This window comes from Geospiza fortis, unplaced genomic scaffold (assembly GCF_000277835.1).
Source record: "Geospiza fortis unplaced genomic scaffold, GeoFor_1.0 scaffold54, whole genome shotgun sequence".
NCBI classification, from domain to species: domain Eukaryota; kingdom Metazoa; phylum Chordata; class Aves; order Passeriformes; family Thraupidae; genus Geospiza; species Geospiza fortis.
The window spans coordinates 3,723,892-3,750,668 of record NW_005054301.1 but is presented as its reverse complement, the minus strand read 5'-3'; the positions used below and the strand labels follow the sequence as shown (position 1 = coordinate 3,750,668).

Below are 26,777 nucleotides of genomic sequence, written 5' to 3'. Positions count from 1 at the left end.
TCCTTTAATTAGAGAATGTCTGTGGTTTAAAAAAAAAAGCAAACAAAACCAAACAAACACAATTTGAGTGCATTCAGAAAAGATAACTTTCTTGCTTTCCGTAACATAGTTCTAAGTTTGTGACAATCACTGCTGTTACTTGCCTTCATCATCCACATAAATATGTATTCTGCTGAATTATTCCTACCTAGAGCAAACCGCAGGTTTTGGGGTTTTGCTTGGTGGGTTGGGTTTTTATAAGGCAATCAGTAAGTTTTTCCCTGAGAAGCAGTTTTTAGGGCTATTTCAGATTCCTGGGGAGGATGTCAGCATGATGACAGTAAAGCAGATACCTTCATGGGAGAGTTCTGACATGCTCACATAAGGACTCTTGATTTCCAGACTTGCAGACTCCTAATTCAGGTCCCAATTCAGGAGCAACTAGCACCTAAAATAATACAGTTCTGTTTGTTTTGCTGGAAGACACAGAGATATCACTTCTCCTGGGTAAGAGCTGCTTTTGAAAATTTATTCAGTGATTAGAAAGCTAGCAGGGTGCCACAGTAGCAAGCAAGCATCTGTCTTCTGGTATCTGGTCTTTAATGTTTCCCAAGCTTGAGGGAAAGATGTAATACTTCCATAAAGGATCATCTAGCATGTTTATACTCATGGAAATATTAAATTCAGATTTTGAAGTTGATTACCAACTTAGATATATATATGAACTCTAAAGGTGTTATTTTATTGCTTTTTATCAGGTATAAGCTAAGTGTTATCAAGTATCCAGTGTCCTTTTCTACTCATATTTGCTTTTCAGTAGTTGTTCTGAGAGTCCATTAATTGTAAGCAGAGAAACTAGGGAAGCCTTATGAAAGTAGTGCATATATTATTACTGAAGATAAGAGAGGGAAGTCACCTTTCAGGAGGGGAACTAGAAGCAAATTGATCTGTGAGTGAAAAAGCTTTCTGGAAATCAGACTCTTCTTAAATTTTTTCCCTGATATGAAGAAGCATGGTTATTTAATTAATCAACTTGATTTTTGCCTGAAAAAAGATTAAGGTACTGCTCTCCCATACCACCAGTAACATTGAAGTAATGATCCTTCCCAAAAAGCTTCTTTTTTTGCTCTGTTCCACCACCCTGTTGCCCAAAGGCCACCAGTGACAAAGCAAAGGGAGACAAAGAGATGCCTTAGTATACAGGCAGATTACTGATGTGCCACTAGGGATATCTTCTACTGCATTAGCATGGTTTTCACACACGTCCTGCCATGTTAATTGAAAGATCTTTAATTTGCATGTGGGAATTATCTCATTGACTCTCTTTCATGAACCCTCTTTATAATTATGCAAATGGTCCAGCACAAGGGAGAAACAAGTCATTTTATTAACTTCAAAAGCAGTGTATTTAAAATAAAGAAGATGACAATGACAAAACTTGCTAATGATTTACCAAGCACTAACAATGCCAGGAAATGTATGTTTAGCCTCTTTAGCAACTGAAGACATCTATTTTATTGCAGATATTACCTAGCTCTTTGCAGATACAAAGGCATAGAATGGCCATCCATTACACAGCCCAATACTGATGCTTTGTCTCATGGCTGATCAAGGTTTCTTCTTAGCATCTCCCCAAGGACAGTCAACATGGCTTGCAGTCAAGAGAAAACACTTCATATTCCAAAATAAGCCAATCACTTCATCCAGAGCTGGCTCTTCTCCAGCTTGTTTCTGTGAATTATAGTTTGGCTTGAGCAGCAGATATCCGAGAGTTTAGCTGGGAATCATGGTCAGTATGTCATCTTCTAAGACCTCATACCTTGTCTTTTTCTTTTCTTTTCTTTTTTTTTTTCCCTTGGAAACAACCACATATGAGTTTGGGGTTTGAGGGTTTGTTGAAAACAAAAAAAAAAGGAAATTTCTTTGTCATGTGGTATTTTGAGTACTCTTACCAAAGAGTGCTTTGAAGTATTAGTTTCAACATTTTCAGCCTCACATAGGGGCTATGGAGAAAGTGTCTTTCATCTGTGATAATGCATATCTTATGCTTGCCATTCTGCAAGAGCAGAGTGCAGTAATCTGAGAATCAGAGAATTATTGATGTTGAAAAAGACCTCTCAGATCATCGAGTCTAGCCATTAACTTTGCACCAGCATGTTCACATTGCAGCAGTGTGGAGCCATGCTCACAAATTATAATAGCAATAGTATATATAAGGTTGGCCAAGCTAATTTGCATGGCATACAGTGATTTCAGGGGTTGAAACTCAGGAGGGGAGGAGTTGCATTCCAGCTTTGATTCTTAGGGAGTTTCACACATGGTTTCAGTATACCATACATCCAAAACCCTGATGTCTCATTAGATCATTTCAATGAGAGAAATTTACAGAATGAGAAATGACATATGTCTATATTTTGCTTTTGGTATATCCTGTAGTATATTAGGTTTTTATTTACTTTGCCTTTTATTATAGGGGACACATGAGTCTGTAGTTAAACTTCCATAGTTTAAAGTCTTTATATTGATAAAGTGTCCAACTATCTAGGTTCCCTCACCTCCCGTCTTCATTACAGTGTGAATTCCTTTCCCTCCAGCCCAGATTAACTTGGTCATGGCACTCAGACTCTGGGATAAGATGCATTTGTGCTCACTTTAGTGAACTAACCCAGCTGCATAATGCTGCAAAAAAATTTATGTGTAATGTGGTAGGATGAAAATGCCTGGCCTGGTGATGCAGAACTCATTTTAACCTCTCCCCAGCAATGAGCTCTCAGCAGTGCCCATTCACCTTATTATAGGAACTCCAGATTGCAGCATGAGGTGTCATACCCTATGTGATGAACTCATAATTTTTCACTTCTTCCTCTTTGTGAATTCCCAAAGACAATCCTCATTAAAAAAAAAATCCTGTCTTTCCTTGCTCATTCTTTCCCTTCCCTCTTTTTAATTTTTATTGTCATTTTATTCTAATTTTTCTAATCCCCTTTCCTTGTTAGGCAAATAGGAAAAAAATCTGCTGAAAAATGTATTTTCCCTTCAGGGTGATGCAGACTTCAAAAGAAAAATCAGTCATTTCAAGAGGAGAAAAAAAAAATTTAATCATCAAGAGCAATAATTACTTTCTAAATATTAGCATGGCAGATAAGGAGAGCAGAATTGAAATGGAATGTGGGGCTTTCTCACTTATTCATTATATTTGATTTCTTAGTTTGGAATTTCTAAGGACTTACTCTGTAATACATCTCCATAATGTAGATATTATAACTGATAACATATCAAGAGAATTATCAGTTTCAGTTTTTGTGTTTCTTCAGAGATAAAAGATGACAATTTGAAAAGTAACTGCCTTTTTTTCTCAGCTTGATATCTTTACTTCCTCCTGTGCTCAAGCAAGGGGCATGTTTTTGTTTCCAGCCATTTTGTAGATGGTCTGAATTGAATTTGTTCAACAGTATGTTGGGCTGATCCTTAAACATCATTGCATTTAAGCCATTAGAAATCCCTCCCTTAAGAACTGGTGTCAGATCTTTTTGTGGTCTCGTAGCTAACCTGATTTTCTATCTGACAGAACATAATTATCTGTATTCCTTTACTTGTGAAAGTAAAGAACTTGTAAACATCTTCACACAAACATGCCACTATTTTGTACAGCAGAATTGTTCTTTGAAGTATTTTATTAAAAAAAAAAATCAAGTTTGCTCAGTGCTGTTTCAGATCATATCTGCTCACGTTCCAGAATGACTGGAAGGATTTTGCACTGGTACAGAGAAGGTTTTGAGGGACAACAAATTGTGAATTGGGAGTCAGTCTCAGTGGAAGAAATATTTCACCATTTAGCTTCTTTAGCTTGCATACTGAAAGAATAAAAGAGAGATGCTTGCTCTCTGAAAGTGTGTTGTGTTTACAAAGAGGAGACTGGGAAACTATTTCTTTAAATAAAATTGTTGCATGGCCCAAAATGGCTGCTATCCAACTGTGAATAAGATACAGCTGGAAGTTAGAAATGGGTTCCTATCCAAAATGGGAGTCATCTGGAGGAAGAGGTCCCAAAGAGTAAGTTTATTCATGGCTTTATTTGATGTAGAACAGAATTAGCTTAGTACTGACTCCTGCACGTTTAGAGGTTTCTTCTTCTTTTCCTGTGATTTGTGTATGTGATGAGTCTGCACCTACTGTCATTTTGGACTGTACTAATGACAATGTCATAGAGGTATGAGACCATATCTCTGCTGAGCTTCAGTGTGATCAGTTGTCAGCTCTTAGGTGGCACAGCTCAGCAGAAAGCTTTTGCACAAAGCTGCAGAGCTCCCCATGGCAGACAGTAGCAGGCAACTTACTGAAAAACATACCAGACCTTGTGATCATTTGGCTGATCACATCCTGTGAGGTCAAATTACCCCGCTGATCAGGTAAAGAGTCAATCATTCCACTTAAAGTGAAACTTCTCTTTCTAAACCAGAGAAGTAATCAACTGTAAGAGAGGAGACTTTCCCTAAATGCAGCACTCCACTATGTACTGGCTGCTGGTTGGGTTGAACTGATAGGCAATCCTATTTTTACTAAATAAGGAAGTACTTTACAGTACAGGTTTAGATGAGTTTATAGCTCAGCTTCTGAAGGCTAGAAAGAGTAGAAGAAAATCCTCAACTCTTCAAATACATCCCTTGAGGCAAAATTCTGAATACTGACGTTGGCTGTTACAGAAATGCATTTAAAATTATCAGTTGGATTTGCTAGTGCAGCTGGATGTCTTGTTCATTGGTATTTGGAGGTGAAGCTTTGGAGGAGAATTTTGGAGCAATTGGGAATTAAACCCATGTTGATCTTCATATCTCCTTTTCTGCTGGGGTGGGTGAGACTAAGGTGCTTGAAGTTTTATCTTTTGGAAAGTTGGTATGATGTTAGAGATAGTTCAGAGTAAAAACAGGTTACTTGGGGCTTTTTCTCATTACATGAGAGAAAAAAAAATCTCAATCATTAGGTTAAGCAATGTGCTTTCACTTCAAAATACAGTTAAATGTTATGTATAGGGGCAAAAGCCCCTAAAAAGGGGAAAACAATGGAATATCTTGGTAACTCTAGTTAACATGAAAAGTAAAGTCAGTAGCCTGGTTCTGTGACCATCAGCTGCAGAGTTTGTGGTTGAAAATAGAGAGGGAGAGGTGATAGGCAAGGTACTGGGCACAGAACAGCCCATTAAATTACATCTACTCAGATGCAGAAATGAGACACCAAAGGTAATATGAAATTAAATACTTTGTTATTATGGGTCAGGTTTCAACAGATGCTGCTGACTCATAAATTTAACCTGATCGCTTTATTCCTTAAAGAAATCACAACAAAGAATAGTTTCTGGCCTTAAAATCTGGGGCTTTTTTGAGAATTTTCCTTGTATTGAGGAGCCCTCTACTCACTTCAGCCTGATGAGGTTCACTGCAGGTCAGAAAAGGATGAAGAGGAGGACAGTGCAGTGCAGGACTGAGGTACTTCCTCCCCTGACCCAGTGTGTAGCCAGCAAATCCCCAGTGCTGCGATGCTGCTGCTGTGCACAGGCAAGACAAAAACTCGTGTCACCATCTCCCCAGATCTGGAATGGGGCTCTGGATACCCAGGGGGATAAACTACCCCACTCTGTAGGTAGTGTATAATTTCTTGTTTACCTGTGTGGGATCCAGCGGTGCAAACTTTGGTTTGAATTAGATGAGTGTAGTGTTCTGTAAAGTGATTAAGGATACACAAGCTACCCTCACAAACAAGGAGAAAGATGTTGCTCTCTCTGCAGGCTAAAATACTGAAAGAGGCATTATTTTGTACTCAGTCTACCAGTGACATTTTAATTTATGAGCTAAGAATGCAATGATTGCTGGCTGCAAAAACTGATTTGGTGTTCATCTGATTCAACCCATGTCAAGAGTTTGAAAGTAATTATGATAGTGGAGCTGATAGGCAGGCAATTACATTTTTGTTCTCTCTTTTCCTTATTTTTTTTCCTGAAGTTGTTCTTGTCAGAAGGCCCTACAAGCATAAGTATAATCTTTGCTAATGTTATTTTGTAGACTATTAAGGTTAACGTTACACATGCACTAACTGCATTCCTAAATAAAATCTTTTTAGCCTCTTTGGAAATCTCCCAGACTAACCAGACTAAGGAATCCATGTTTAGCCAAACAGTCTTTTCCTGCCCATACTTCCTCTGCATTTTCATTAATCTTGGCTATAAGTGGTATTTCCTAAGGCTGTCTTCTGTCGTGCTCTCTGTTCTGTCATGCAAGGAGGGGAGAGGATCTCTCACCACAGCAGGCTGCAATCAGGGCACTGCTGTGGGAAGGAGATGTTGCAGGTTCTTGTTCCTACGCTCCTGATGCAGTGAGAAATTTCCCTGCTTTTAGCTATTCAGAAGCATGGATGTCAAGCCTGGATCCTTTTGTGGGGGCTGCACCCTCCCAGGTGTCGTCCAGTGGGTGCTTTGCTGTCGTGCACACACTGAATGGTATGTCTGAAATTGAGGTGCAAGTAAAAAAACATTATTATCCAAAAACCGATTATTTGATATCATTCTGGTTTTGAGTTTGTTTTTAAAAGGCATTTGGGGTTGTTCAAGCATAGAACAAAAGCTAATCTTTTAAAATCATAACTCACCATAAAACTGAACTGTTATTTCCTTGTCAGCTGTAGTAAATATATTGCTTCTTCACTGAAGCAGCAGTACTTGCAACAAGGTCTCTTTTATCCTGTTTATACTGTAGTATCTAAATAACAGAATCTTGATCTGATTTGAGGCTGTGGATAATATCATTATTGTTAAAATTCAGGTAATAGCTGTTGTATCTTCACATATAAGTTTTATGCCTTCTGATAACGCGTAATTTAAAGAAATCTTTCCCCTGCAAATTTAAAAGCCTGTGTTTGAGTTACGATCAGTATCTCTGTTGGTATTAAAGGGCCACTCAGTTTTCCTCAGAGTCTGAAAGAAGAAGGGGTAGCAGAGAAAAAGAGGAGTAATGTTGAAAGTAGAAGACCAAAGCTGCTGAGCTTCAGTAATACTGCAGGGGAGGGAGAGGCACAGTAGGAGCAGAAAGACTTTGACAGCTTTGGGCTGAAGGTGGAAACAGTGCGTGGGAAATGGAGACTAAAGTCTAGAAAACAAATCATAGCACAGGGAGAGATGTAACTGAAGTCTGTGGAAGGTATCTGTCTCCCTTCCAAACTTGTCAAATATCCATTTATTTCATTCATTCGCTCCTGAGATATTTTTCTCTTTTTGCTGAAGTGGATGAGAAATTCTATTTACTTAAATCAATGGCTAGGTATGGAATTGTATAGGAGTTGTGTTTTCATTTTTGTCTTTTATATTCACATCCTATACAGGATTTAAAGAAACTACGCCTGAAGAAAATTCTAGATGATATACTTTCAGGTCAATGATTTCTCTTGCTTTTGCCAAGATTTGCCTACTGGTATGTTGTTGATTGGCCTGGCAAGAGTCAATAGCTTCTCTTCCACGTTTCTGAAGACTGCATTTCACATAGAGCCAGATTCTGTGGTTGCTTGGTTCTGTAGTTATAGGATATATTAGTCTGCATTCTCTTTGACCTTACTAACTTTAAACCAGAGCAGTTTCCTTAAAAGTATTTCATTACTGATCCTCAGTGGACAACAGAGTCCACACCAGGGTGAAAAGTCATGCTAATCCAAAATTATACAGGTGTTTTGAAGATAAAGGTTATTTTGGGGAAACATATGCCATAGTTTTTCCATTTTTAACTGTCTTTTGGGCTACAAAGTACAGCTGTCTGTGATTTTCTCTAAAGCCCAGGTCTATTCTCATCTTCTAATTTTATTCAGGCAGCATTTTGACATTATATTGAAGCCTAATTCACTTCACAATATGCATGATAATAAAGACCATTTACCATCAAAAAGAGATAAGGAAACAAGGTGGAGGAGATTCTACAGTATGTCCTCAGTTTTGGAATGTATAATACATTCCACATTTCTGTTTGTGACACTGAGTCTTCTGTCTGTTACTGATCTTGTGTGGCTTGCTCCAGTCCATTTTAAATGATTGTGCATTGCAATTCTCTCCTTCTGCCTCCTGACTCTGTGAACCTGTCAGGCATCCCTGGAGCTTACTCAGGTGCCTTCTGTGACCTCAGAAAGGTGTCAGCTTGTTGGACTTAGAATGACTGAGAAATGCAGCATCCTCTTAAAAGCTTTATTAGTTCTTTGTAGATCACACTCCATATACAGTTCAACAGATGCCATTCTGAAGCATTTCAGGAATCAATAAATCACTTCAGATATAGGGCATTTAATTCAAAAATTTCAGAAACTGAGGCCAGAACAAAAAAAAATGCATTATTTGGCACTGATTTATATATCTTAACTACATAGAACATTGAAAAATATTTTGTATGCTAACAGATGACCAGATTTGGTAACTTTTGGACCTGAATTTGCATTCAAGATGGCAAACCGAAATTTAGAAATTGCTAGAGGGAAAAGAAATCTAAACTATTATTGTGCCACTGTATAAATCCATGTTGTGCCTTGCCTTCTGCATTGCACTCACTTGGCCATCAGCTCTCAAAAACTGATCTATGATGAATAAGAAAGCTGCAGGATATGCAATGGTTTCCATATGAGGAGAGGTTAAATAGGCTGACATTCTTCATGATGAAAGATTGGTAACCAAGTGGTGATAACAGAGGTCTTTAAAATCAAAATGTATCTGAGAAATTGTGACTAGGCAATGACTGCTCACAGTTTCTCATGAAACAAAGGTTGAGGAGTAAAATAAGGCAGAAGCAGGTGGAGATCAAACTGGAGGAAGTGCTTTTGTACAAAATGTGGAACTGACTGCCATGTGATATTATAGAAAAAAAATATAAATAGATTTTAAAAGCTAATATGTCAGCATGTGGTTGAAAAGCCCATTAAGAACCATGAAATACAAAATCTATACAGCACAGAGTTGCAGGTATAACCACTTCCTAACTGATGCTTGCCACTCCAACTAGCATATGTGAGAGAAAAGTACTTCTGCAGGTTTCTCCTGTGTTTATCCTTTATCTGTCAGCAAGCATAAATGTCTAATGCCAGCGGCAGGAGTCAGGACTTCAGTGGAGTTTGAGCTAGCATGACTGCACTTCTGCTCTGGTTTTACATGTTCTTATAACAGTCACTATAAGTATATATTTGCATTTGAAGCACTTACATCTGTGACTTAGTGTGGACAGATACCAGACATATCTTCAGGCATTTTAAAGAGCCTGAAAGAAGCAAAAATTAAATATGAGAGACATAACTAGATAAATCAAGAAGGAGGCAGCGAACCTCCAGCTCTTTATAAAATTCACAATGCAGGAATTCCCTTCTAAATGGGAAGGCCTTTGTCTGTAAATTGCATCAATATTTCATTAATTAAATTCATTTTTCTTTCTGTCTTCCTTTTGTTTTGTGTAATTAGGATATAGTCATTTACAGCCAAACCTCTGTTCAGCTGCTATAAAATATTCATTTCCAGTTGCAGCTTGATAATGAAACAGTATCCTGCAGCCTATTCAAACTGTTGCAAGGCAAGGCAAATTACCAAAGGGAAGGGAATAAATTCATTTTTAAAAAAAACAATGAACTTAAATATGCTCAGTACAAAATGGTTTCAGGCAAAGGAAAAGGCTGCCAGCTAAAATGCAATTTGTGTAATACATTGGCAAGGAGATGGGAAGCCCGTGAATAGAACTTAATAAGTTGACAGCTGTCAAGCGCTCCATGGTGTCAGATTGTAGCGTTTGTTTCAATCAATTGCACATTCTGGGTAAGTGGAAGACTTAGGTAAAAGGGATGTCCTGGGACCAGACAGGTAATTTGTTCCACTACCTGTGAGGTGCTAAGATTCAAAGCTGCCTGGTAGAGAGGTTTACAGAGCTTTACTCTGCACCTGTTGGAAAAGCTGTGTTAGAGCTTGTGAAAGCAAGTTTTGTGTTCTGATGAGTACTGGTGGTGCACCATGGCAGGGTTCTTTTTCTGAGGGTCATTTGCCTTTGGTGTTAAGGTCTGCTGCCATTTACTTCTATAGATGTGCACTGCAGGCTTTTCCCACTGATGAGAAGAATTTGGAAGAAATTCCTGTCTGCAGGAACCTCTGTTTGTAGGAACTGTGCAGTCACCTCCCAATATTTTATTTCATTTCAGAAACATTAAAGAGAGCAGAATGTTTCTTATGTCCCTCCTACCTCAGCCCCGCATAACAGTTTGTTACAGTCCATATGGGAGTTCCATTTTGACAGTGTGAGTCTTTCTGCTCACAAAATATAAAGAACTGGATACAGTCAGGCTAGGCTGCCCAGGGAAGAGGTTGATTCACCATTCCTGGAAGTATTGAAAAGATGTGGCACGTATATGGACATGGCTTAGTGATGGAATTGGCAGTGTTAGGTTAATGGTTGGACTCAGTGATTTTAATGTTTTCCAACCCAAACAATTTCAGAATTCTATAATTTTTCTTCAGATGCTTTACACAGTACTGTCCTCAAGGTACTGTCAGAGCAATTTATAAACATTTGCTTCCAAGAGATACATGTATATCTTCACTATCTTAAAAATTGAGCCGTGGTGTGCTGACATATTAACAGCCCTGTAAAGGGTCATTGCAAACCAGTGGCAGAGGCCTCCTGGACCTCAGCTCTTCTGTGTAATTTCACAGTTGTGTAAAATGGGCAGTCAGACTTGGTGAAAATAATGGACCCCTCTCACCTAAGATTTCTGAATCAAAAGAAATCTCACTGACTGCAGTCTTTTACTTGCAAAATCCTTACTTACATCTGCTAATAACTGTCAGACGTTTAGTAACAGCTGCTAGTAATTGGAGTAAATTACAAGATTTCTTAGAAACCCTTTTTCCATCCTCAAGCATTTCAGAGAAATACAGTGTCCTACTCTGGAGTTCTGACAACTTCACTGCATGTCCCACAGTGCAGAAATGCACGTGCTTTGATTTTATCTGCTGTTGCCAGTCAAAATCCTGCTATGGACATAGCTATGCCAATTATTGTCAGGTGAGTTTGAAACACTCATAGGTGGTGTAACTCTTCTGGCAGAAGGCCTTCTTCAGTCAGCATTGCTGGACCTAAAAGGAGGAGCTCTACCAGCTTGGATATGTCCTCATCTGTAATGCCAGTAATCTCTTTAGTGTGAGTAGGGCCTACATCTGAAATTGCAGAGGTACCATCTTTTAAATTCAGTGGCTATTATGTCTTGTTTCTGGTACAAGTGAAGCTACAATAATGACACCATTAAAAAGGGAATTTTAAGGGAAACTGAACTTGTTTCCTCCCAGGAGAGACCAGAAACATACCAGCATCCCCTCAGCACCATCAGCTGTCGCTTTAGGTGTTATAGCAATGGAAGATGGAGTTTTTCTCAGAACAAAAGTTCTGATTCTTTGTGCTTTTTTAGTTCTTATGAAAAAGCGGAAACTGATGTAGCAAGAAATCTAAGCATGCACTTTTGTCTGTCTATTCAGGGTCTGGAATATCTTGAATATGGGGACTCTTGCTACATTTTGGCTCCATCCTGGTAAAGCTGTCCTTTTCTATGCCTTGCTAAGACTAAGGTTAAATTCTTCATGGGCTAAAACTTGGCTGTCCATAGTCTGGAAACCCGGGTGTTGCTTTGTGTTACTAAAGCCTTTTAATGGGCATTGCATTAAAATGGCATCATTTCTTTTGTGATTTCCACTGTTGTCAACACTATAATCAGAATATATGAGAAGAAAAATTTCTCAGAGTTCTACTTTCAACTGGTGTCTCATTCAAATTCTTTATGCAGAAGCTTCTTCATTTCATAGTGGGCATGAATTTCATGCTATCTTTCAGTCTTACCAAGAAGTTACTGATGTCAAAAATGCAAAATTGCCACAAAACTGAGTTGAGAAGCAAGTTTACTGACAGTGAAAGTATTCTTATGGATTTAGAGCTTCAAATCCTCTCTCCTTCTGATGATGTTCCTTTGGATACTTGTTTCCTAGTATCTCCCAAATTACACCATGGAAATCTGAAGTACGCAAGGAAGAACCTTGTAGTACTTGATGCCTTTGTAGACAGAATTGTAGAGAAAAAGAAAGCCTCTTCACTGTGTGTGGAGTAGGTTTGTTGTTTTCCCTTTAAGCAGGTAGAAGTATAGATGATGCCAGCCAGTTCTTGATGGTGTTTAAAGCCTGAATTCCTTTGTCTAGCTCTCTGCTCAGTAAGTGCCTTCCAGCTGAGCATCTCTGGGGCCATTAAAGCTAACTTTTTTCCTTTTTCCATTTTACACAAACACAAAAGATTGATTTGTCTTTACCACAGTTAATCAAACTCACTAGAAAACTAAATAAATAAGCAAGGAAAATGGCCTTCTTATCCTTCGCAGGGCAAATGTTCTGATTAGGCAGGGGCTGCTGAGAAACCCAGCGGTGATAAGTGTTTGTCAAGCTTGCTAAGCATGGGAGTCTGCCTTACCCAACGGCAAAATTTTCTTGCATAACAACCATTTGCAGCTTGGACCACTTCATGTGCCATTTAAGTGAAGTTCACTTCAGATTTAATGCTCAGGAACCATTTGTCATGCTCCACACCTCATGAGGCTGAAGTTTACCTGGTTTCATCAGTACTTGATGGACCAAGTATGTTTTTTAAGCTGATGAGTATATGTTTGATGGGAGTAGATCTCTTTCCTTGATAAAGTTATGATTAGACCAGTTTCTGGCTCTAACTTTCTTAAGTTTTCCCCCATGATCCCTGGTGGTGGTGGTAATGATTTCATTTCTCTGTTTACTCTTTTGTTACATGTTTTTTTGTTAACAAGTGGTGTGAAGTCAGTTCCCTGTTCCTCCAGTAAATGTGTTCGTTTACTCATATTTCAAATAGGAAAAAAAAATGGCAATGATAGAAAAGTATGATTTTTAAACATTAGCTATTAAGCAGTTGTATTTCTGGGTGAAATATTGTCTAGAATTGTTAAACTTCATTTTTATTAGATTTGACCATGATAATGTCATTATGTTAATAGGTTAATGGTAATATATGCCTTTTGTTGAGTAAACAGATGTCTCTGTACTAGGGCTGATAATCATTTATATCCTATATTAAGAGAGGGAGTATGGGCTTGTCATTAAGAGGTTGTCAATGTTCCTGAGAAATATGAGTTTACCACAGCCACTTTTGTGACATTTGTCTTTATAAACTTCTTATTGTTTATAAATTAAAACCATTCATAGCCTTTTTGTAGCACGTATGTTGCATGTGTGCTTACATATAGGTATTTAGTGCCTATTTTCCTTTGTTAAATGTTGTACTCTCTAACGTTATTCAGGGAGCATTTCCAGGGGCTGATTTGTACCTAAAGGGCCAGGATTTATTCTGCATTTATTTCTTCTACATTATGTTTATTCTGCATTTAAATGTGTGAGAACTGCCTTCCCCTTGTCAGCCAATGTGTGAATCCTGTGAGTAACAGTATTTAAATGCCATTTTCTAAGTGTGGGTTAATGTTTGGAGAGCAAGAATATTTGTCTGGCAAGAATAGTCTAGCGCATTAATGTGAATATTCAAAGATAGTTGTTTATTTTACTGCACTCAGAGGTACTTATAATAATTGCAGAAGTTGTTTTAAAGCACATTTATTTAAAGTCTTTACGTTTATTGTTACTTTATGAATAACATTCCCTGTCACATTTGATTTTAAGTGCCACAGTTTGGACCGTACTAGGGTATTTTCTCCTTTATGAATTTTACAGCTGTGTCTGCCAACTGTTTGTGGTCAATGTAATAATGAGTAAGAGAAATTAAGAGAGACACAGGGGAAGAGGTAAAGAACTCCCTAGTTTAAAAAAAAAGATGATGGGCAATTACTGTGCAGCCCCTGGGGCTGGCTTGCCCACCCCTTCCTGCTGGATGCTGGCAGGATTGCTGGGGCTGGTGCTGCTCAGTGCAGCCAGGGTGCAGCGACTGCCCCTCTGCCAGCACTCGCTGGCCTGCTGTACCTCAGGGACCAGGCTGCACTGCCAGCAGTGTTTAGTGTGTGAACGTGCTGCTCTTTTCTCCAGGGAACGATGTCTGCTGGGAGAAGATCTCCTGTATCTTTAATTTCTCGTTAAACCTCATTTGCAAGAGATTATGAGATCCCAGCAGTAGGTGCTACAGGAAAAGGAGTGCTACTTTAATAGAAACAGAACTTGTAAGGTTTTATTAAGGGATCACATAAGTAGAAATGCCAGTTAAATTGCACGTGTGACTACCTCTTTTCTATACAGTAACTATACTTTACAGATTTGTTTCTTTTGAATCGTGTTAGGGGGGAGTGCAACACAGTGTGCAGATTTTGAGGCTTAAGAGATTGTCATTAAAGCTACTGTGCTGTGCATAGTTATTTATTTCTTGCTCAGAGTGATCCAATCAATAACAGAACAAAATCAAATACAACTCCCTCCCCTCTGAGGAAAAAAGACAAGCTAAATAAAGATGTCCAGGAGAAAATGCCAGCAAACGACATATTGATTTCCAGCAAAGGAGCAAAGTGTAAATGAAAAATATTCTTCTGACACAGTTATTAAGTGCCAGCTAGCACGCAAAGAAAAACCCATTTACTCTTACTAGAGGCTGAGCGTTCAAAGGGCAGCTGATTCATCTCCCATCATTTGAGTCTCTAACTTTCTGAAATGTAGGCTCCCCTTTACTAAATGTAAAGGAGTTTTCTGTACTTAGGCTTTGCTTTGAGAATGTAAAATGTTTACTAAAGTCATGATTGTATGTCAAGCAAGCAGAGAAACTGTTTTCCCTCCATTTTATGGCAATATAAACAGAAGCACGAGGAAAGGGGGCAATTTTGCTCATGTCAGATAGCAAATTCATGACAATATCAGGAAAATAAAATCAAGTAACATGTGGGCTCTGTTTCAATGTCCTTGGCAATTTGGCCTGGGGCAATTTAAAAAGTAACTGCATCCCAGTGATCTGCCCTGCCCTTTTGCTGGTGAAGTATGTAGCATTTTATTTTTCAGCAAGTGTAGTTCATAGCCCACCATATTAATAAAATTATTTCTGTGATCATTTAACATAATATATTAGAATATGTACCTAAGGGACTAGAGCCCACACCAGCAGGATGCTAAATTCTGTCAATAGTCTGGCTTTTTCTTACATACCTATAAGAATCTTTATTCAGGTTTTGCTTCCAGTGTCCTGCTTTAAGCAGATGCTGAAAAGAGTGGGAAGTTGAAGTTTATGCTGCTCTATGTGTTCAGATGGTTGTTGGTTCTTCTCAGTAGGATAATGGCACAGGGGGGAACACACTGTATCTATTTTCAGACCATTTCCTAAAAGAAATGTCTTCCACTTGAAGACTTTTGGACAAGAATTGGGAAACACCATTATGTATATTAATGTAATATTCAGAGAATCACATTTATGATCAGTGTTTGAATTTCAGCAAATTGTTCTTCCAGCAGCTCTCACAGACTTTAGAGTGGTAGTTGTTGTGGGGTCAGCTGTAGTGGCTTGATTTTTAGCATTAAGCTTTTTAGTTACTTTAGTTCATGATGGGCATACCTTCTGTACATTTCTTAGGGAGTTTTCACCTGCACCATCTGCATAACTGTGGTTATATAACAGAGGACTGATGGTTTCTGTTTCAAGTAACAGTTTCTTTCAATAAGAAGTAAAAATATAATAGGGAAGGAGCACAGGTTCCTTCATCAAATTATGAAAAGTATAATCAGTGTCAATATTCTCCTGTGTAGTTCTTCCAAGAGGCTCTGTCTTCAGTGTATAGACACACAACTTTCACCTTAAAAGTACTTGTTTGGAAGAAGGAAAATTCACATGGAACGGAGAAATTGGTTGATAAGAGGGGAGAAACAGCGTTGGTGTGAGAGAAGACTATCTTTTGTATTAAAACCAATAAATGGTATTTTACAGCCCAGTTTAAAGCTCTTGCAAATCTTGAAGGTTACATTGAGTAGTCTGGAAAAGGCTTGCCAGTTGATGCTTTCCTAGTTCAAGTCAAAAAGAGTCTGTTCTGTTAGGAAAGGAAAGAAATAGAAAAGCAAGTGGCTCTGTGGGCCTGTGTAATCAATAAACAGCCAATCTAGATTCATGGAAATGAAATTTTATTTATTTATTTAGCTCCTAAATAGTATGTAATTTCTTCAGGCCAAGAAATAAATTGAAAGGATTTAGGAGGATTTGCTTATCAGCAGAACACCATGAAGAATTACATTCCTTATGCTTTTGGGAAGGTACATTGAAGTTGGGTTAAGCTGCTGTGGTTCAATACTTCTCTTTCCCCTGTCAGGGTGCCTTGAACAACAGATGAATTAATCCTCCCCACTTTCCTTTCTCTCCTCTTTGCCCTCCCTTCTCTTTCTCTCTCTGCTCACACTGCCTCACAACATCATCACCCTTCCCACTGCCAGCAGACAAAGACAAAAGGTGGAAACATGATTTTTCCCTGTTGACTTTCCACAGCTCAGGCAGAGAACAAAGTCTCTGAAATTTAGCATCAGACTTGGTCCAGAGGAGTCAGACTTTACAGTCTTAATGAACTATTGATTTTAGTGAGACAGGCTTTTGGCTTTCAATGGAATAATTCAAGCTTTCAAAGCTCTTTTTAATCATGACTGCTCATGAATCTAGATTGACATACAGTTGGGAAGATTATTTTTTGCTTTCTCTTACTTAACTGCCTAGTTCCTTATCTGTTGTCTGCCCTAGTAGTGGACAAATGGCTGATTTTGTTGAGGGGTTGCTCTCTCATGATCCCAATGTAATGCTATAATTTGACAGCAAATCAGGTTGTATATCCAACCAGGAGCATGCAGCCAGGGGATGCGCTTCTGCTGGGCTACTGCTGAAGGGTACATGCCTGCTGGACACCCAACAACCTCTTGGTAGGTAACACACCAGCCCCAGTGACAGGACCCAAGGGAATGGCCTCAGGTTGGGTCAGGGGAGGTTTAGGTTGGTTATCAGGAAGTTCTTTATCCAGAGGGTGGCTGAGCACTGGAAAAGGCTCCCCAGGTAAAGTGGTCACAGCATGAGGCCTGACAGGGTTCAAGAAACATTTGGACAGAGGGCATGGGGTGTTATCCTTGAGCACATGGTGTTATCCTTGGGCTGTCCTGTGCAGGACCAGGAGTTGGACTTTGATGATCCTTGTGGGTCCCTTCCAACTCAGAATATTCTGTGATTCTGGCTCTGAGCACAGCAAACTGAAAGGCTGAGCTGGATAGCTTTGCCGCCTGCTTTGCAATGACAGAGAAATGTGCAATGTGTTTATGTTACATAGTGACAGCGAAGATGCAAATATGGACTTGATTTAGAGTGAATTAGATTGGACTAAAGATAGATGGAGCAAGCTCTTGCCTATTAGGGCACATACACTAATGGTATTCATTACCATTAGGATGGCTTAGGCAACTGCTTGACTTCAGTGCTAATGGTTTCTGGTATTTCTTTGAGACTTCTCCATAGTTGATAAAGATCACTACTGAGATTTTTCTTAGTTAAAATAGCACCTTTTTTTTTTTCTCCTAATTTTATCCTTTTTTGAAGAACTCTAAAGAGTTCATCATTCTTCCTGATGTCCTTTGTGACACCTGTAAAACTTTATCATACCTTAAGTCCTTGTTAAATCAAGTTCTGATGTTTAGTTTTACTAAGCCTGTCTCATTCATACATCTGTCAAGTTCTTTTCTCTTTTCAGTGGCTCTTCTCTGAATTGACTAAAATTACTCCTAATCTTTTGGCATTGAATTGTCCAAAATTAAATGTAGTGAGCCATTCCCTCTTGCTGCAAGTTGTTGCAGTCTGGTTGAAATCAATGCCAATTTAAACAAACAGAGGATTTGGTCCTCTTGGTTTTTTATTTACCTCAAATTAGCTATATGAGGAAAAATTATTAGTGTCATATTCTCTGATGTGTTGCCTCTGCAGAGGCAGACAGAATCTCAGCATTAGTATGTGGGGGTGCAAAGGGCTTGCACATATTTGTGGCTGTGTCTGTCCCATGATAAGAAAATACATATTGTTCTATCAGGTAATGAAAAGATTTATACACTTTAGCAAAAGACAGGAGACCTAAGACTCCCCTAAAAAGTTTATACAGTCCCAGATTGCAGTTTCTTTTGTAATACTTCATTATGATTTTTGCAACATTTCTAATTTTTTCCCATTTGTATGCAGATTATTTCTATCTGTATGTAGTAGTTTGAGTTTGTCCAGACTGAGTCTCTCAGGTCTGCTATACTGTAGTGACCTCCAGGGTATTTTGCAAATAAAGATTAATTAAAAAGTGAGAAACAAATGTAACGTGTAGAAAGGACAGATGAAGGATTCTCATTTAATTGAATGGTGTGAACAGAATACAAAAAGTTCTTTAAAAAGCCCAGTTACCAAAGTACAAAAGGTGGAGGTATTCAAACTAGAAATGGCTCCTAATGAGACAGACACTTCATCTGCTATCTTCTTTTGGCGCGACAGCAAATGCCTTGAGCCTATTCTTTGCCAAGAAACTTCTTGAAGTTTCTTCTGGAAGACTGGACAGCATCACTGACTTTTTGCTATTCTAAAGGGAGCGTTTATACTCTATGCTTTTAGGCATAGAGGAAAATATGTAGTCCATAGACCATAATAAATTTGAGATCTATAGAAAATACAGCAGTATGGAAGCAATGGAGGGGGTCAAGTGCTTGTATTTAGGAAAAAGTTCGTTGACTTTCATCTCTGTATGTTTTAGGTGTGAAAGGCAAATGCAGTGCCCAGGTTAATACAACTGTATTTCTGCACCCTTGGGAAGATATTTGTGCCTAGCATTTTGTGGTGGTCATATTTCAAGTACTGTAAATTGTGGTTCCTCGGTGGCAAATAGATTTACACTTCTCTCACAACAAAGCCTGAAGTGTTGCCTTTCAAATAATGGTGTTGAATTGGAAGTAACATGTATAGTGTGCAGAAGAATTTCAAGAAAAAGGCAAGTAGGAAAATGGAATCCTACTTTATCAAGTCAAGCACCTGCCAAATATGTAATTCTGCATGAATTTTTCTAAGGGTTGAATTTATGGGTCCTTTTCTTTTCTCTCCCTCTAGAAGGGAAAGCTCCATCATTCCTGGGTGTGTTTTTTATAATTTCATAAAGCTGTTCTGTGACAGAGCTTATTTTATCTAGCATTCTTAATATTTCTTAAATAGTGGTGTACCCAAACAGCAAGGTGTCAAAAATTTGCAATTGGGAAAAGGAAGATTCAGCATCTCCCATTTTGTGTAGAACAAAGGAGCAAGGGTTATGGATCTGATACATAAATTAGGGCTTCGGGCAATTTAAACATTGGACAGGAATGGAGTCATCTTGAGCAGGTCTTGGCACACCATGCCAAATTTCCTTGCACTACATATCCCACACCAGTACATACAGTGTAATGAACAAAGATTGTAGAACTATCACCGTGTCAAGATTGAAGAGGCCCTTAGAGTGAATAATTAGGAGGAGGTGATTACAGAACTAATAATTCATGGAAAGGAATGGGGAGCCAATTCAGTGAAACAGAAAGAATTTGGAGGTAAGTATGCCCATAAATCCTCTGGGATGGACTCAGAGTTTAGCACTTTCTCCTACCCTGGTTTTATTCCAAAGCAATTTCATTAAACACTAGAGAGAGGGAGAGAAAAAATAATAATATAAATCCCATAAAAAATCTTTCAGAGGAAGAAATAAAAAGGGTTCCTGCCAGACAGAAATTTTATTGAAAGTTATTATAATACCTATCTTTAGTTTTATGGCCTTTAATACAGGCCAAGTAATTTCAAAGCTGGGATTCTTTAGAAATGAAATACATATTTTAAAATAGTATAGTGTGACTTATTATTTTTAATATAGAATTTAGCTAATATAGGGAAGAGAAAAATATTTTCTCTCTCATGTTCTTTCCAATGAAAACACAAACATCATTTCCATCACAGCATATGGAGAAGTTTCATTACTATCCTTTTGCCTGTACATAAGAATGTTTAGCATTTACTATCCCTGGATCACTGGGCAGACACTAAAGCATTAATCTGCTTACTTTCCCTGGGGCCAGTGGGTGAGTATAATGGGGAAAAGTGACCAGAAATGGGGTAGTGTTTTTGCTTACTCCCTCACAGTGAGCTGTTTCTGATGTGAAGAAATTATCTTAGTGGATCGATTTCCAGGGTCTCTGCTCAGTAGCCTCTCCTGTCTCGTGGAACCAGCAAGTTTAATAAACAGCCAGTGAAAATTCCCAGCATGTTTTGTTGACCCTGTTCCTGTGGTCAGGAATTTGCCATTCTTTCTCACTGAAATAGCTTTATTCCTTCGGGGTGATTCAGATGTTGGTGTCTGAGCGGAAGGTGTATGGAAAACCCGTATGCGGTGGGACTAGAAAATCAGTTAGTGATGAATTGCAATGGAAAGTACTGAGATTAAAAATACAAGATAGGAAATGGCAAGACAGATTAGTGTACTTATCTTTTCTGTGGTTTCTAGAGATCTCGTTAATGACCTTGACTTAAATCTAACACCGCTTCTGGAGGTTTTTTTATTTTTCTAACCCTCATTTTTATACACACAAAATCAACAGGACAGGATAAAGAGCAATCACCAAGCAAAAAAAAAAAATTGAATATCAGGTGAAATAGTATGTAATAGAGATGGGGAGGAAAGATGGAGATTAATTGATAAAATCATGTGTGGAACCAGTCATGAAAATGTGCAAATAGAGGTTGAAGTTGACAGGGTTGGTAAGTATTGCACATCACATATTTGCATTTTGTCTGAGTCTGGCTTACTGTGCCCTTCTTTGTTCACAACCAACACAAGCTGCAAGAGGATTTTATAGGAGGAAATCTAGTACATGTATCAGAGTGCAGCATAAATGTGTTGCATGTACTATGTTAAGCTGCTTATGAGATGGGAAATTGAACAAGAGGAACAAGGGCCAGGCTTCATGACTTTTCAGGTTGTGGTACAGGGCCTTCCCAAACTAGATATAGGGTAATTAATAGGTCTGGAAGGATGCTTTGACCCTCAGTTTGGCTGATCGTTTCCAAAATGCTCTAAACTTTTATTATGTACCAGTGTCCTGTTGCAAGGAGGTGTCCAGTTAAAAAAAAAAAAAAAAAGCCTTGTTACCTTCCTGGTTTCATATGATGCCCCTAATAAGCAAGAGGGAAAAAATAATTATAAAGGAACTCCTTATTCTTTACGAATACCAAATCACATTGTCAGTTCAGTTGGATTTGAGTCCATGTTAATGTTACATGAAGCCTTTAGATCTGAGCAAGTGGGTAATCAAATACATATAGCAGCTGATAAGTGACAACAACACATTGCTATCATTTTTATGTTTATTTCCTACTGGACCAAATCATCACTGTTTTTCTATGAGAAGTGTGAATTGTCAGATGTTCAATTAAGACCAAAATCCACATGCTCTAAATTTAACCTGGAAAGCAAAACCAATTGCCAGAGATTTAGCGCTGTCTGAGCAAGGTCTTCTAGTAGTGATGGGTAGTTTATTCTTTATTCACAGCGCCATCCTTACCCTTAGACAACTACAGTATGAATCTCTAGTTTCTATAACTACATTTCCCCTACTTAAAAATTTCTAGCAGTATAGCCTTGTTTACTAAATTGTACTAAATTACTTTACATTGGTGCGATTAAAAACTAATATCTTTTCACCCAGGAACAGCTGCATTTCACTGTTGGAGGATTTGATTACTGTATAAGTTGTAAAGTTTCTGGGCATAAATAATACTTTCTAAAATATGTGTGACAGGACGAGGAGAATTGAAAAAAGTAAATTTCTGTTTTGTGCATTCCTCCTTTCTTGTCCCCTTACTGAGCAGACAAAATTTTAAAGCCAGCTTGTCTTAAGAGAAGTCAGCAGGATTTCAACAGAATTCTTCCACTTTCTATGACTGAAAGGAGATCTTAAAAAAATGACCTTGACATGTAAGGCAAGAACATATTACCTTCAGTTCCTTTTAATCTTGACTCCCCATGGAAGCGAGATTGTAGAAGTTTTTAATGAAAGTATTTAAGCATGAAACTACTGCAAGATAGCATTGCACAAAACATTGCCGAATGACCATGCTGGGTATGACTGAATAACACATAAAATACTTCATGACTGGCTTTTTCACAGTTACTCTATTTTTATAATTTTTACTTGCAACTGACCTATCCTGTTTTTCTTTCTTGGCTCAATCTAAGCCACTGAAATCAAGACTGAGGGATCATTAGGTTCAATCTGATCTTTCTGACTGACTTCTTGGTCGTCTTGTTTTCCCCTTAGCTCAAATACAAACAGAGACGGGGAGGGTAAGGAACTTCTAGCCGGGGTCAGAGCTATTTCATAGTGCTGGGACCACAGGGGGCTAAAGAAAGGGCAGAGTCCTCAGAACTCTTTTGTAAAGGGAAGAAGGAAGAGCCATAGCAGATATAAAAAAGTAAAGGAGACCTTATTTAAAGCTGGAGAGTCTTTATCAGGAATAAGGATTTGAAAGTGTTGTTGAGATGTTAGATTCCTAGAAATATTACCCAATTAGAGTACTGAAGTGCAGCTGTCCTGCTCCTGAGCTCAACAATGCTTCCTGCCTGGTGAGGAGCATTTCAGTTGTTTTGTTTCAGGAGTCATCCCACTGATCCTACTGCTTGGCAGAATAGGCAGCTCTCTGCAAGGAAGAGCTGTTAAGGGAGACAGTTTCACCAGAAGCCGTGGTTGAGCCAATGCTGCTGAGCTGGGGTAATTTTGTATTGTGCGCAGGAACATTACAACCTGTGTCCAGAGGCTGCCACAGGCTCTCCCTAATGGTCTGCATTACTAATTCAACTAATTGCAGCAATTACAGGCAGGAGATGCTGCTGGGAAGAGACACCAGTACATGTCTCTCTGACATGCTGCAGTACATGCTGCTCATTAATTAGAGCAGTAAACACACAGAAAGAAAAAATATAAAAAATGAAAATTAAAAAAAATAAAGAAGAAGAAAATATCCCCAGCTGGAAATGCAAAGGAATGTGATGAAACCTGTAATGTTTGTGAATGGTTACAGTTTGGTTTAACCCTTTCACAATCAGACTTTACATCTGGTCAGCCTAGTTGCATCCACATCCCTGTTCCCTTGCTAAGCAAGGAGGTGAGGTTGCATGTTGGGCATACCTGACACATGCAGTAGTTCCTCATCACGCAACAAGTGAGTTGCACAGATATTTACTATCTGGGTCAACACCATATTCCCAGCCCAAGAGGTGCATTAACAGGGCAGGAATTATGTCTGCCTCAGAGTGGTGCATCAGGCACAGCAAAAGTACTGCTAGCTGAGTGATGTGTATTATCTGGGTCTATCTTGTATATTTTCCTTTGCAGAAAGCATGTTTAGTCTGAGTGTGCCTCACATGGTAAGTCTCTCAGGAAGTGCCTTCTGGCTGGCCCTACATGATACTGGTATTTGTGGAGGAGCCCAGCCTCCTCCCCCCAGACACATCTACAGTGGCTGTTGAGGGCAGTTTGCCAGCCAAGCAGGCTTTGTTGCCCACTGTACCTCATTTAACAGCACCAGTGTGATCCACTTGCTGCCCTAAACAGCCCAGCAGGTGCACAGCACCTGTGCACACCTGAAATATTCAGCAGCATAGGATAGGCACTGTTAGTCCAACAGGAGACTCCAACTCAGTGGAGGACACATTTACACAGGCATATGTATGGAGTGCTTGGTACAACTTAAATAATTTAAAAGTTAGATTTGTGAAACCTTTTTTTTCCCCTTGAATATTTAGCTGCCTCTGTAATAGCTTCTTGACTTGCAAGTATCTTACTTTTGTTTTCTTTTGTTCCTTTGCTTCACATGCCAGACAACAGATGACATCGTTTCATCAGCTGAATGTTCCAGTGATGATGAAGATTTCATTGACTGTGAACCCAGTACAGGTAAGTCAGGTCAGTCGTGTTTTGCTTGCTTTCTGATTTCATTTGCAAAAAACAATGCATACATATATTTTATATGTGTGTGAATGTATACATATATAATTATATATGTATATATGTGTGTGTATATGTGTATATATATGCACTCATGTATATATACACTGTATATAAAATAAGAAACTATACAGCCAAGCATCAGATCCCATGGACTTGGCAACAGCAAAACACCAATATGTAGTCACTATTCGCTTTATATAAAGTTGTTCGCATGGAGAGGCAAAGTTTCTGAAAGTGATTCCAGCTAATAGTTCACATATTTCTAGATGTTACTTTGCTAACACAGTTGGAAAAAAAATCAATATGGAGTGTGACGAATAATGAAGATTTATGAAGTCGAGAGGGTGAACATTTGAAAACAGAAGAGAAAAGTGAAATAAAAATAAGTTATTAGTGATGTTTAATCTTTCTTAATTACTTTGAAGATGGATGTTAAGGGATACATTTGTCCATGGGATTTTGAGTACAGTTAACATGGTAATGTGTTTATACTAATTTTGTTTCCTGTGACTCCAAAGAAATTGGGGAGCACCAAAACATAGTTTTAACATAACAAAATTAGTAGTAATTCTTGCCTTGTTATCTGCAGTGATGCTTCAAAATGTATCCATTAAAGAGTCAGAAGGACTGGCCATGTGGAACTGACTCAACTTCTCCCTTTCAGATACATTTTGATAAATTGATGGCTTTTCTTTCTGGTGAGATATATTATGTGGTATCCAGCAGGCAACTGCAGTCTACTTTATTTCTTACAGGCTTTTTCAAGTCTTCTTTTTTGAGGCTTGCCATGAGTTAAGCATTTCTATAATAGAGAACAGACATCATCGAATTTCTGTGTACATTTAAAAGAAAAAGAGGAATTTTGGTTAGAATTTTTGTCTTTCAAAGTGAAACATATAAATAGTTTGAGGGGTTTTTTTCATTTGGCTTTGTTTTGTTTGTTTTTGCTTTGTTTTATTTGGGATGATGGGGGTTTTTTCTTACAAAAAAATACCAAGAAAGTATTATAAATGTTCTGTTTCTAATTTCCTGAAGCCATTTGAGTAATACAATACTAAAATAAAAATTCACCCAAGGCTAGTGCTTTCACATTTCTTTTCAATTCATCATGGTGTACCTGCACTTTTAGTAGAACTTGGTCTTGCTGTAACCTGAGATTGGCATTGCATTGTAGCTGGGAACTTCCACCCGTGCTCATGACTTCCCTCTGATGACCGTGAAGGCAGTGACACAGACTGTTGGTAACAGGTAGCTCAGCCTACTTCCCATCTCTTTTTTCACAGATTCCTATGAATTTTTCTACTCCCCATCTGCAGGAAAATCAGTCAAAATATAACTAGATTGTGAAGTAAAAAAGTAAACAATGGGGGTACTGAGTTTAAATAAAAATAGTAATAAAATACCAGCACAGTGATGAAAGTGAGGCATGAGATTAATAGGACTATGGACACAAGGACAAAGTTATTGCAACTGATATGCAAATAAATAAAGTCACTTCATTAAAGCTTCACTAACGTGTGAAGACTTCTTTTTTTTGAATTTATATTCTGATTGTCATGTATTTCAATTAAAGGACAAAAGGATGTCTTTATCAGACTCCTTCTCTTGTAAATTTTTGTTTAAAAAATCACAATAACTTCAGCAGCTAGAAATTGTAAGAGCAATGTTTTCAGCTTGTGCTGCCAGTGGAAAAATCAAAGTTTGAGTTGAAATTTGGTAAAACAGCATGTTTAGCATGAAATTTCATAGTGCTGTACAGCAACATTTCCAGACTAAAAATACCTCCTTCCTGACACAGTTAGAAATCTAATGCTACAAACAGGTACAAACTGGATTTGTAAAAATTACTTGCTTCTGAAAATCCTGCTAAGCATTACAGTTGGCAGATAGAAGTGCCTACAGACGTTTGAATATCTGCTGTGCAAAATAATATGATTCTTTGAAAATCTGCTGAAGGTTCTCTCCTAAACTACCAGACATTGTTGTAAATTTCCCCAGTATCTTTCATTGCACCCTACTCCTCCTGCATAGGAGGGTAGACTACATAAGCCACTGAAATCTGATTCTTTTCTAGGGAATTACTATGACATTGAGAATAAAAGTTAGCTTGATTATATGTAAAAATAAGTCTCCCAGATGGTCTTTGCTGATGAAATCTGCACTTCCAGATTTTGAGTTCTTCTGCTCTCAGAGGTGCTGGTGTACAGAATTGCCAGAAGGAGGAGGAATATGCAGGTCCTTTTTGCATAAACTTAACTCATTCCATCGTAATTAGAAGGAAAAGTAGCAGATTTATGGGGCTTCTCATTTTCTTTGTCTATCTTATTGTCTGCATTCTCAGTGCATAGTGTCTGCCATACAGGCAGTATCAAAGCACTCACTCAGCCCATTCTCCTCTGGAGCACTAAAGCAATCTGAGCCAGCTTATCAAAATCCCATAGTGCTGGCTTGGCTGAGCAGATATGTTTGCCTTTACACTTCACCAGCCAAGTCGGAATTCTGGCCACACGCCAAGATCTGGTATTTAAATATGTACATTGTGGAGAGAAAAGATCCAGATTATCTTGCTTGTGTTTTCTAGTGTGTGGCTTCAGATTTTTTTTTTAACTTATTGTTGGGTTTTTTTTTTTTAATTGAGCTCGATTGAAATTGCTTCATCCTGTTCTGTTGACAGGTCGCTGCCTTCTGCCTTGCCTGATCCCTTTTACAGCAGACTGAAAATTAAATTACCTAACGCAGCGCAGTCTTCTTTTTGTTG

General features: G+C 38.4%; 1 protein-coding gene across 2 annotated transcripts in view; it reads left to right on the top strand.

Annotated features, from left to right (window-relative positions):
- The window catches only part of LOC115947645 (neurexin-3-beta), a 133,483-nt gene that overhangs the window by 71,678 nt on the left and 35,028 nt on the right, over positions 1-26,777 (top strand). The window contains exon 4 of one of the 2 annotated variants that reach the window (XM_031064409.1): positions 23,890-23,965. In XM_031064409.1, the coding sequence (XP_030920269.1) occupies positions 23,890-23,965 (76 nt within the window). Of the gene's footprint in view, positions 1-23,889; positions 23,975-26,777 lie in introns of both variants that reach the window. The other variant, XM_031064405.1, reaches the window with a different exon arrangement.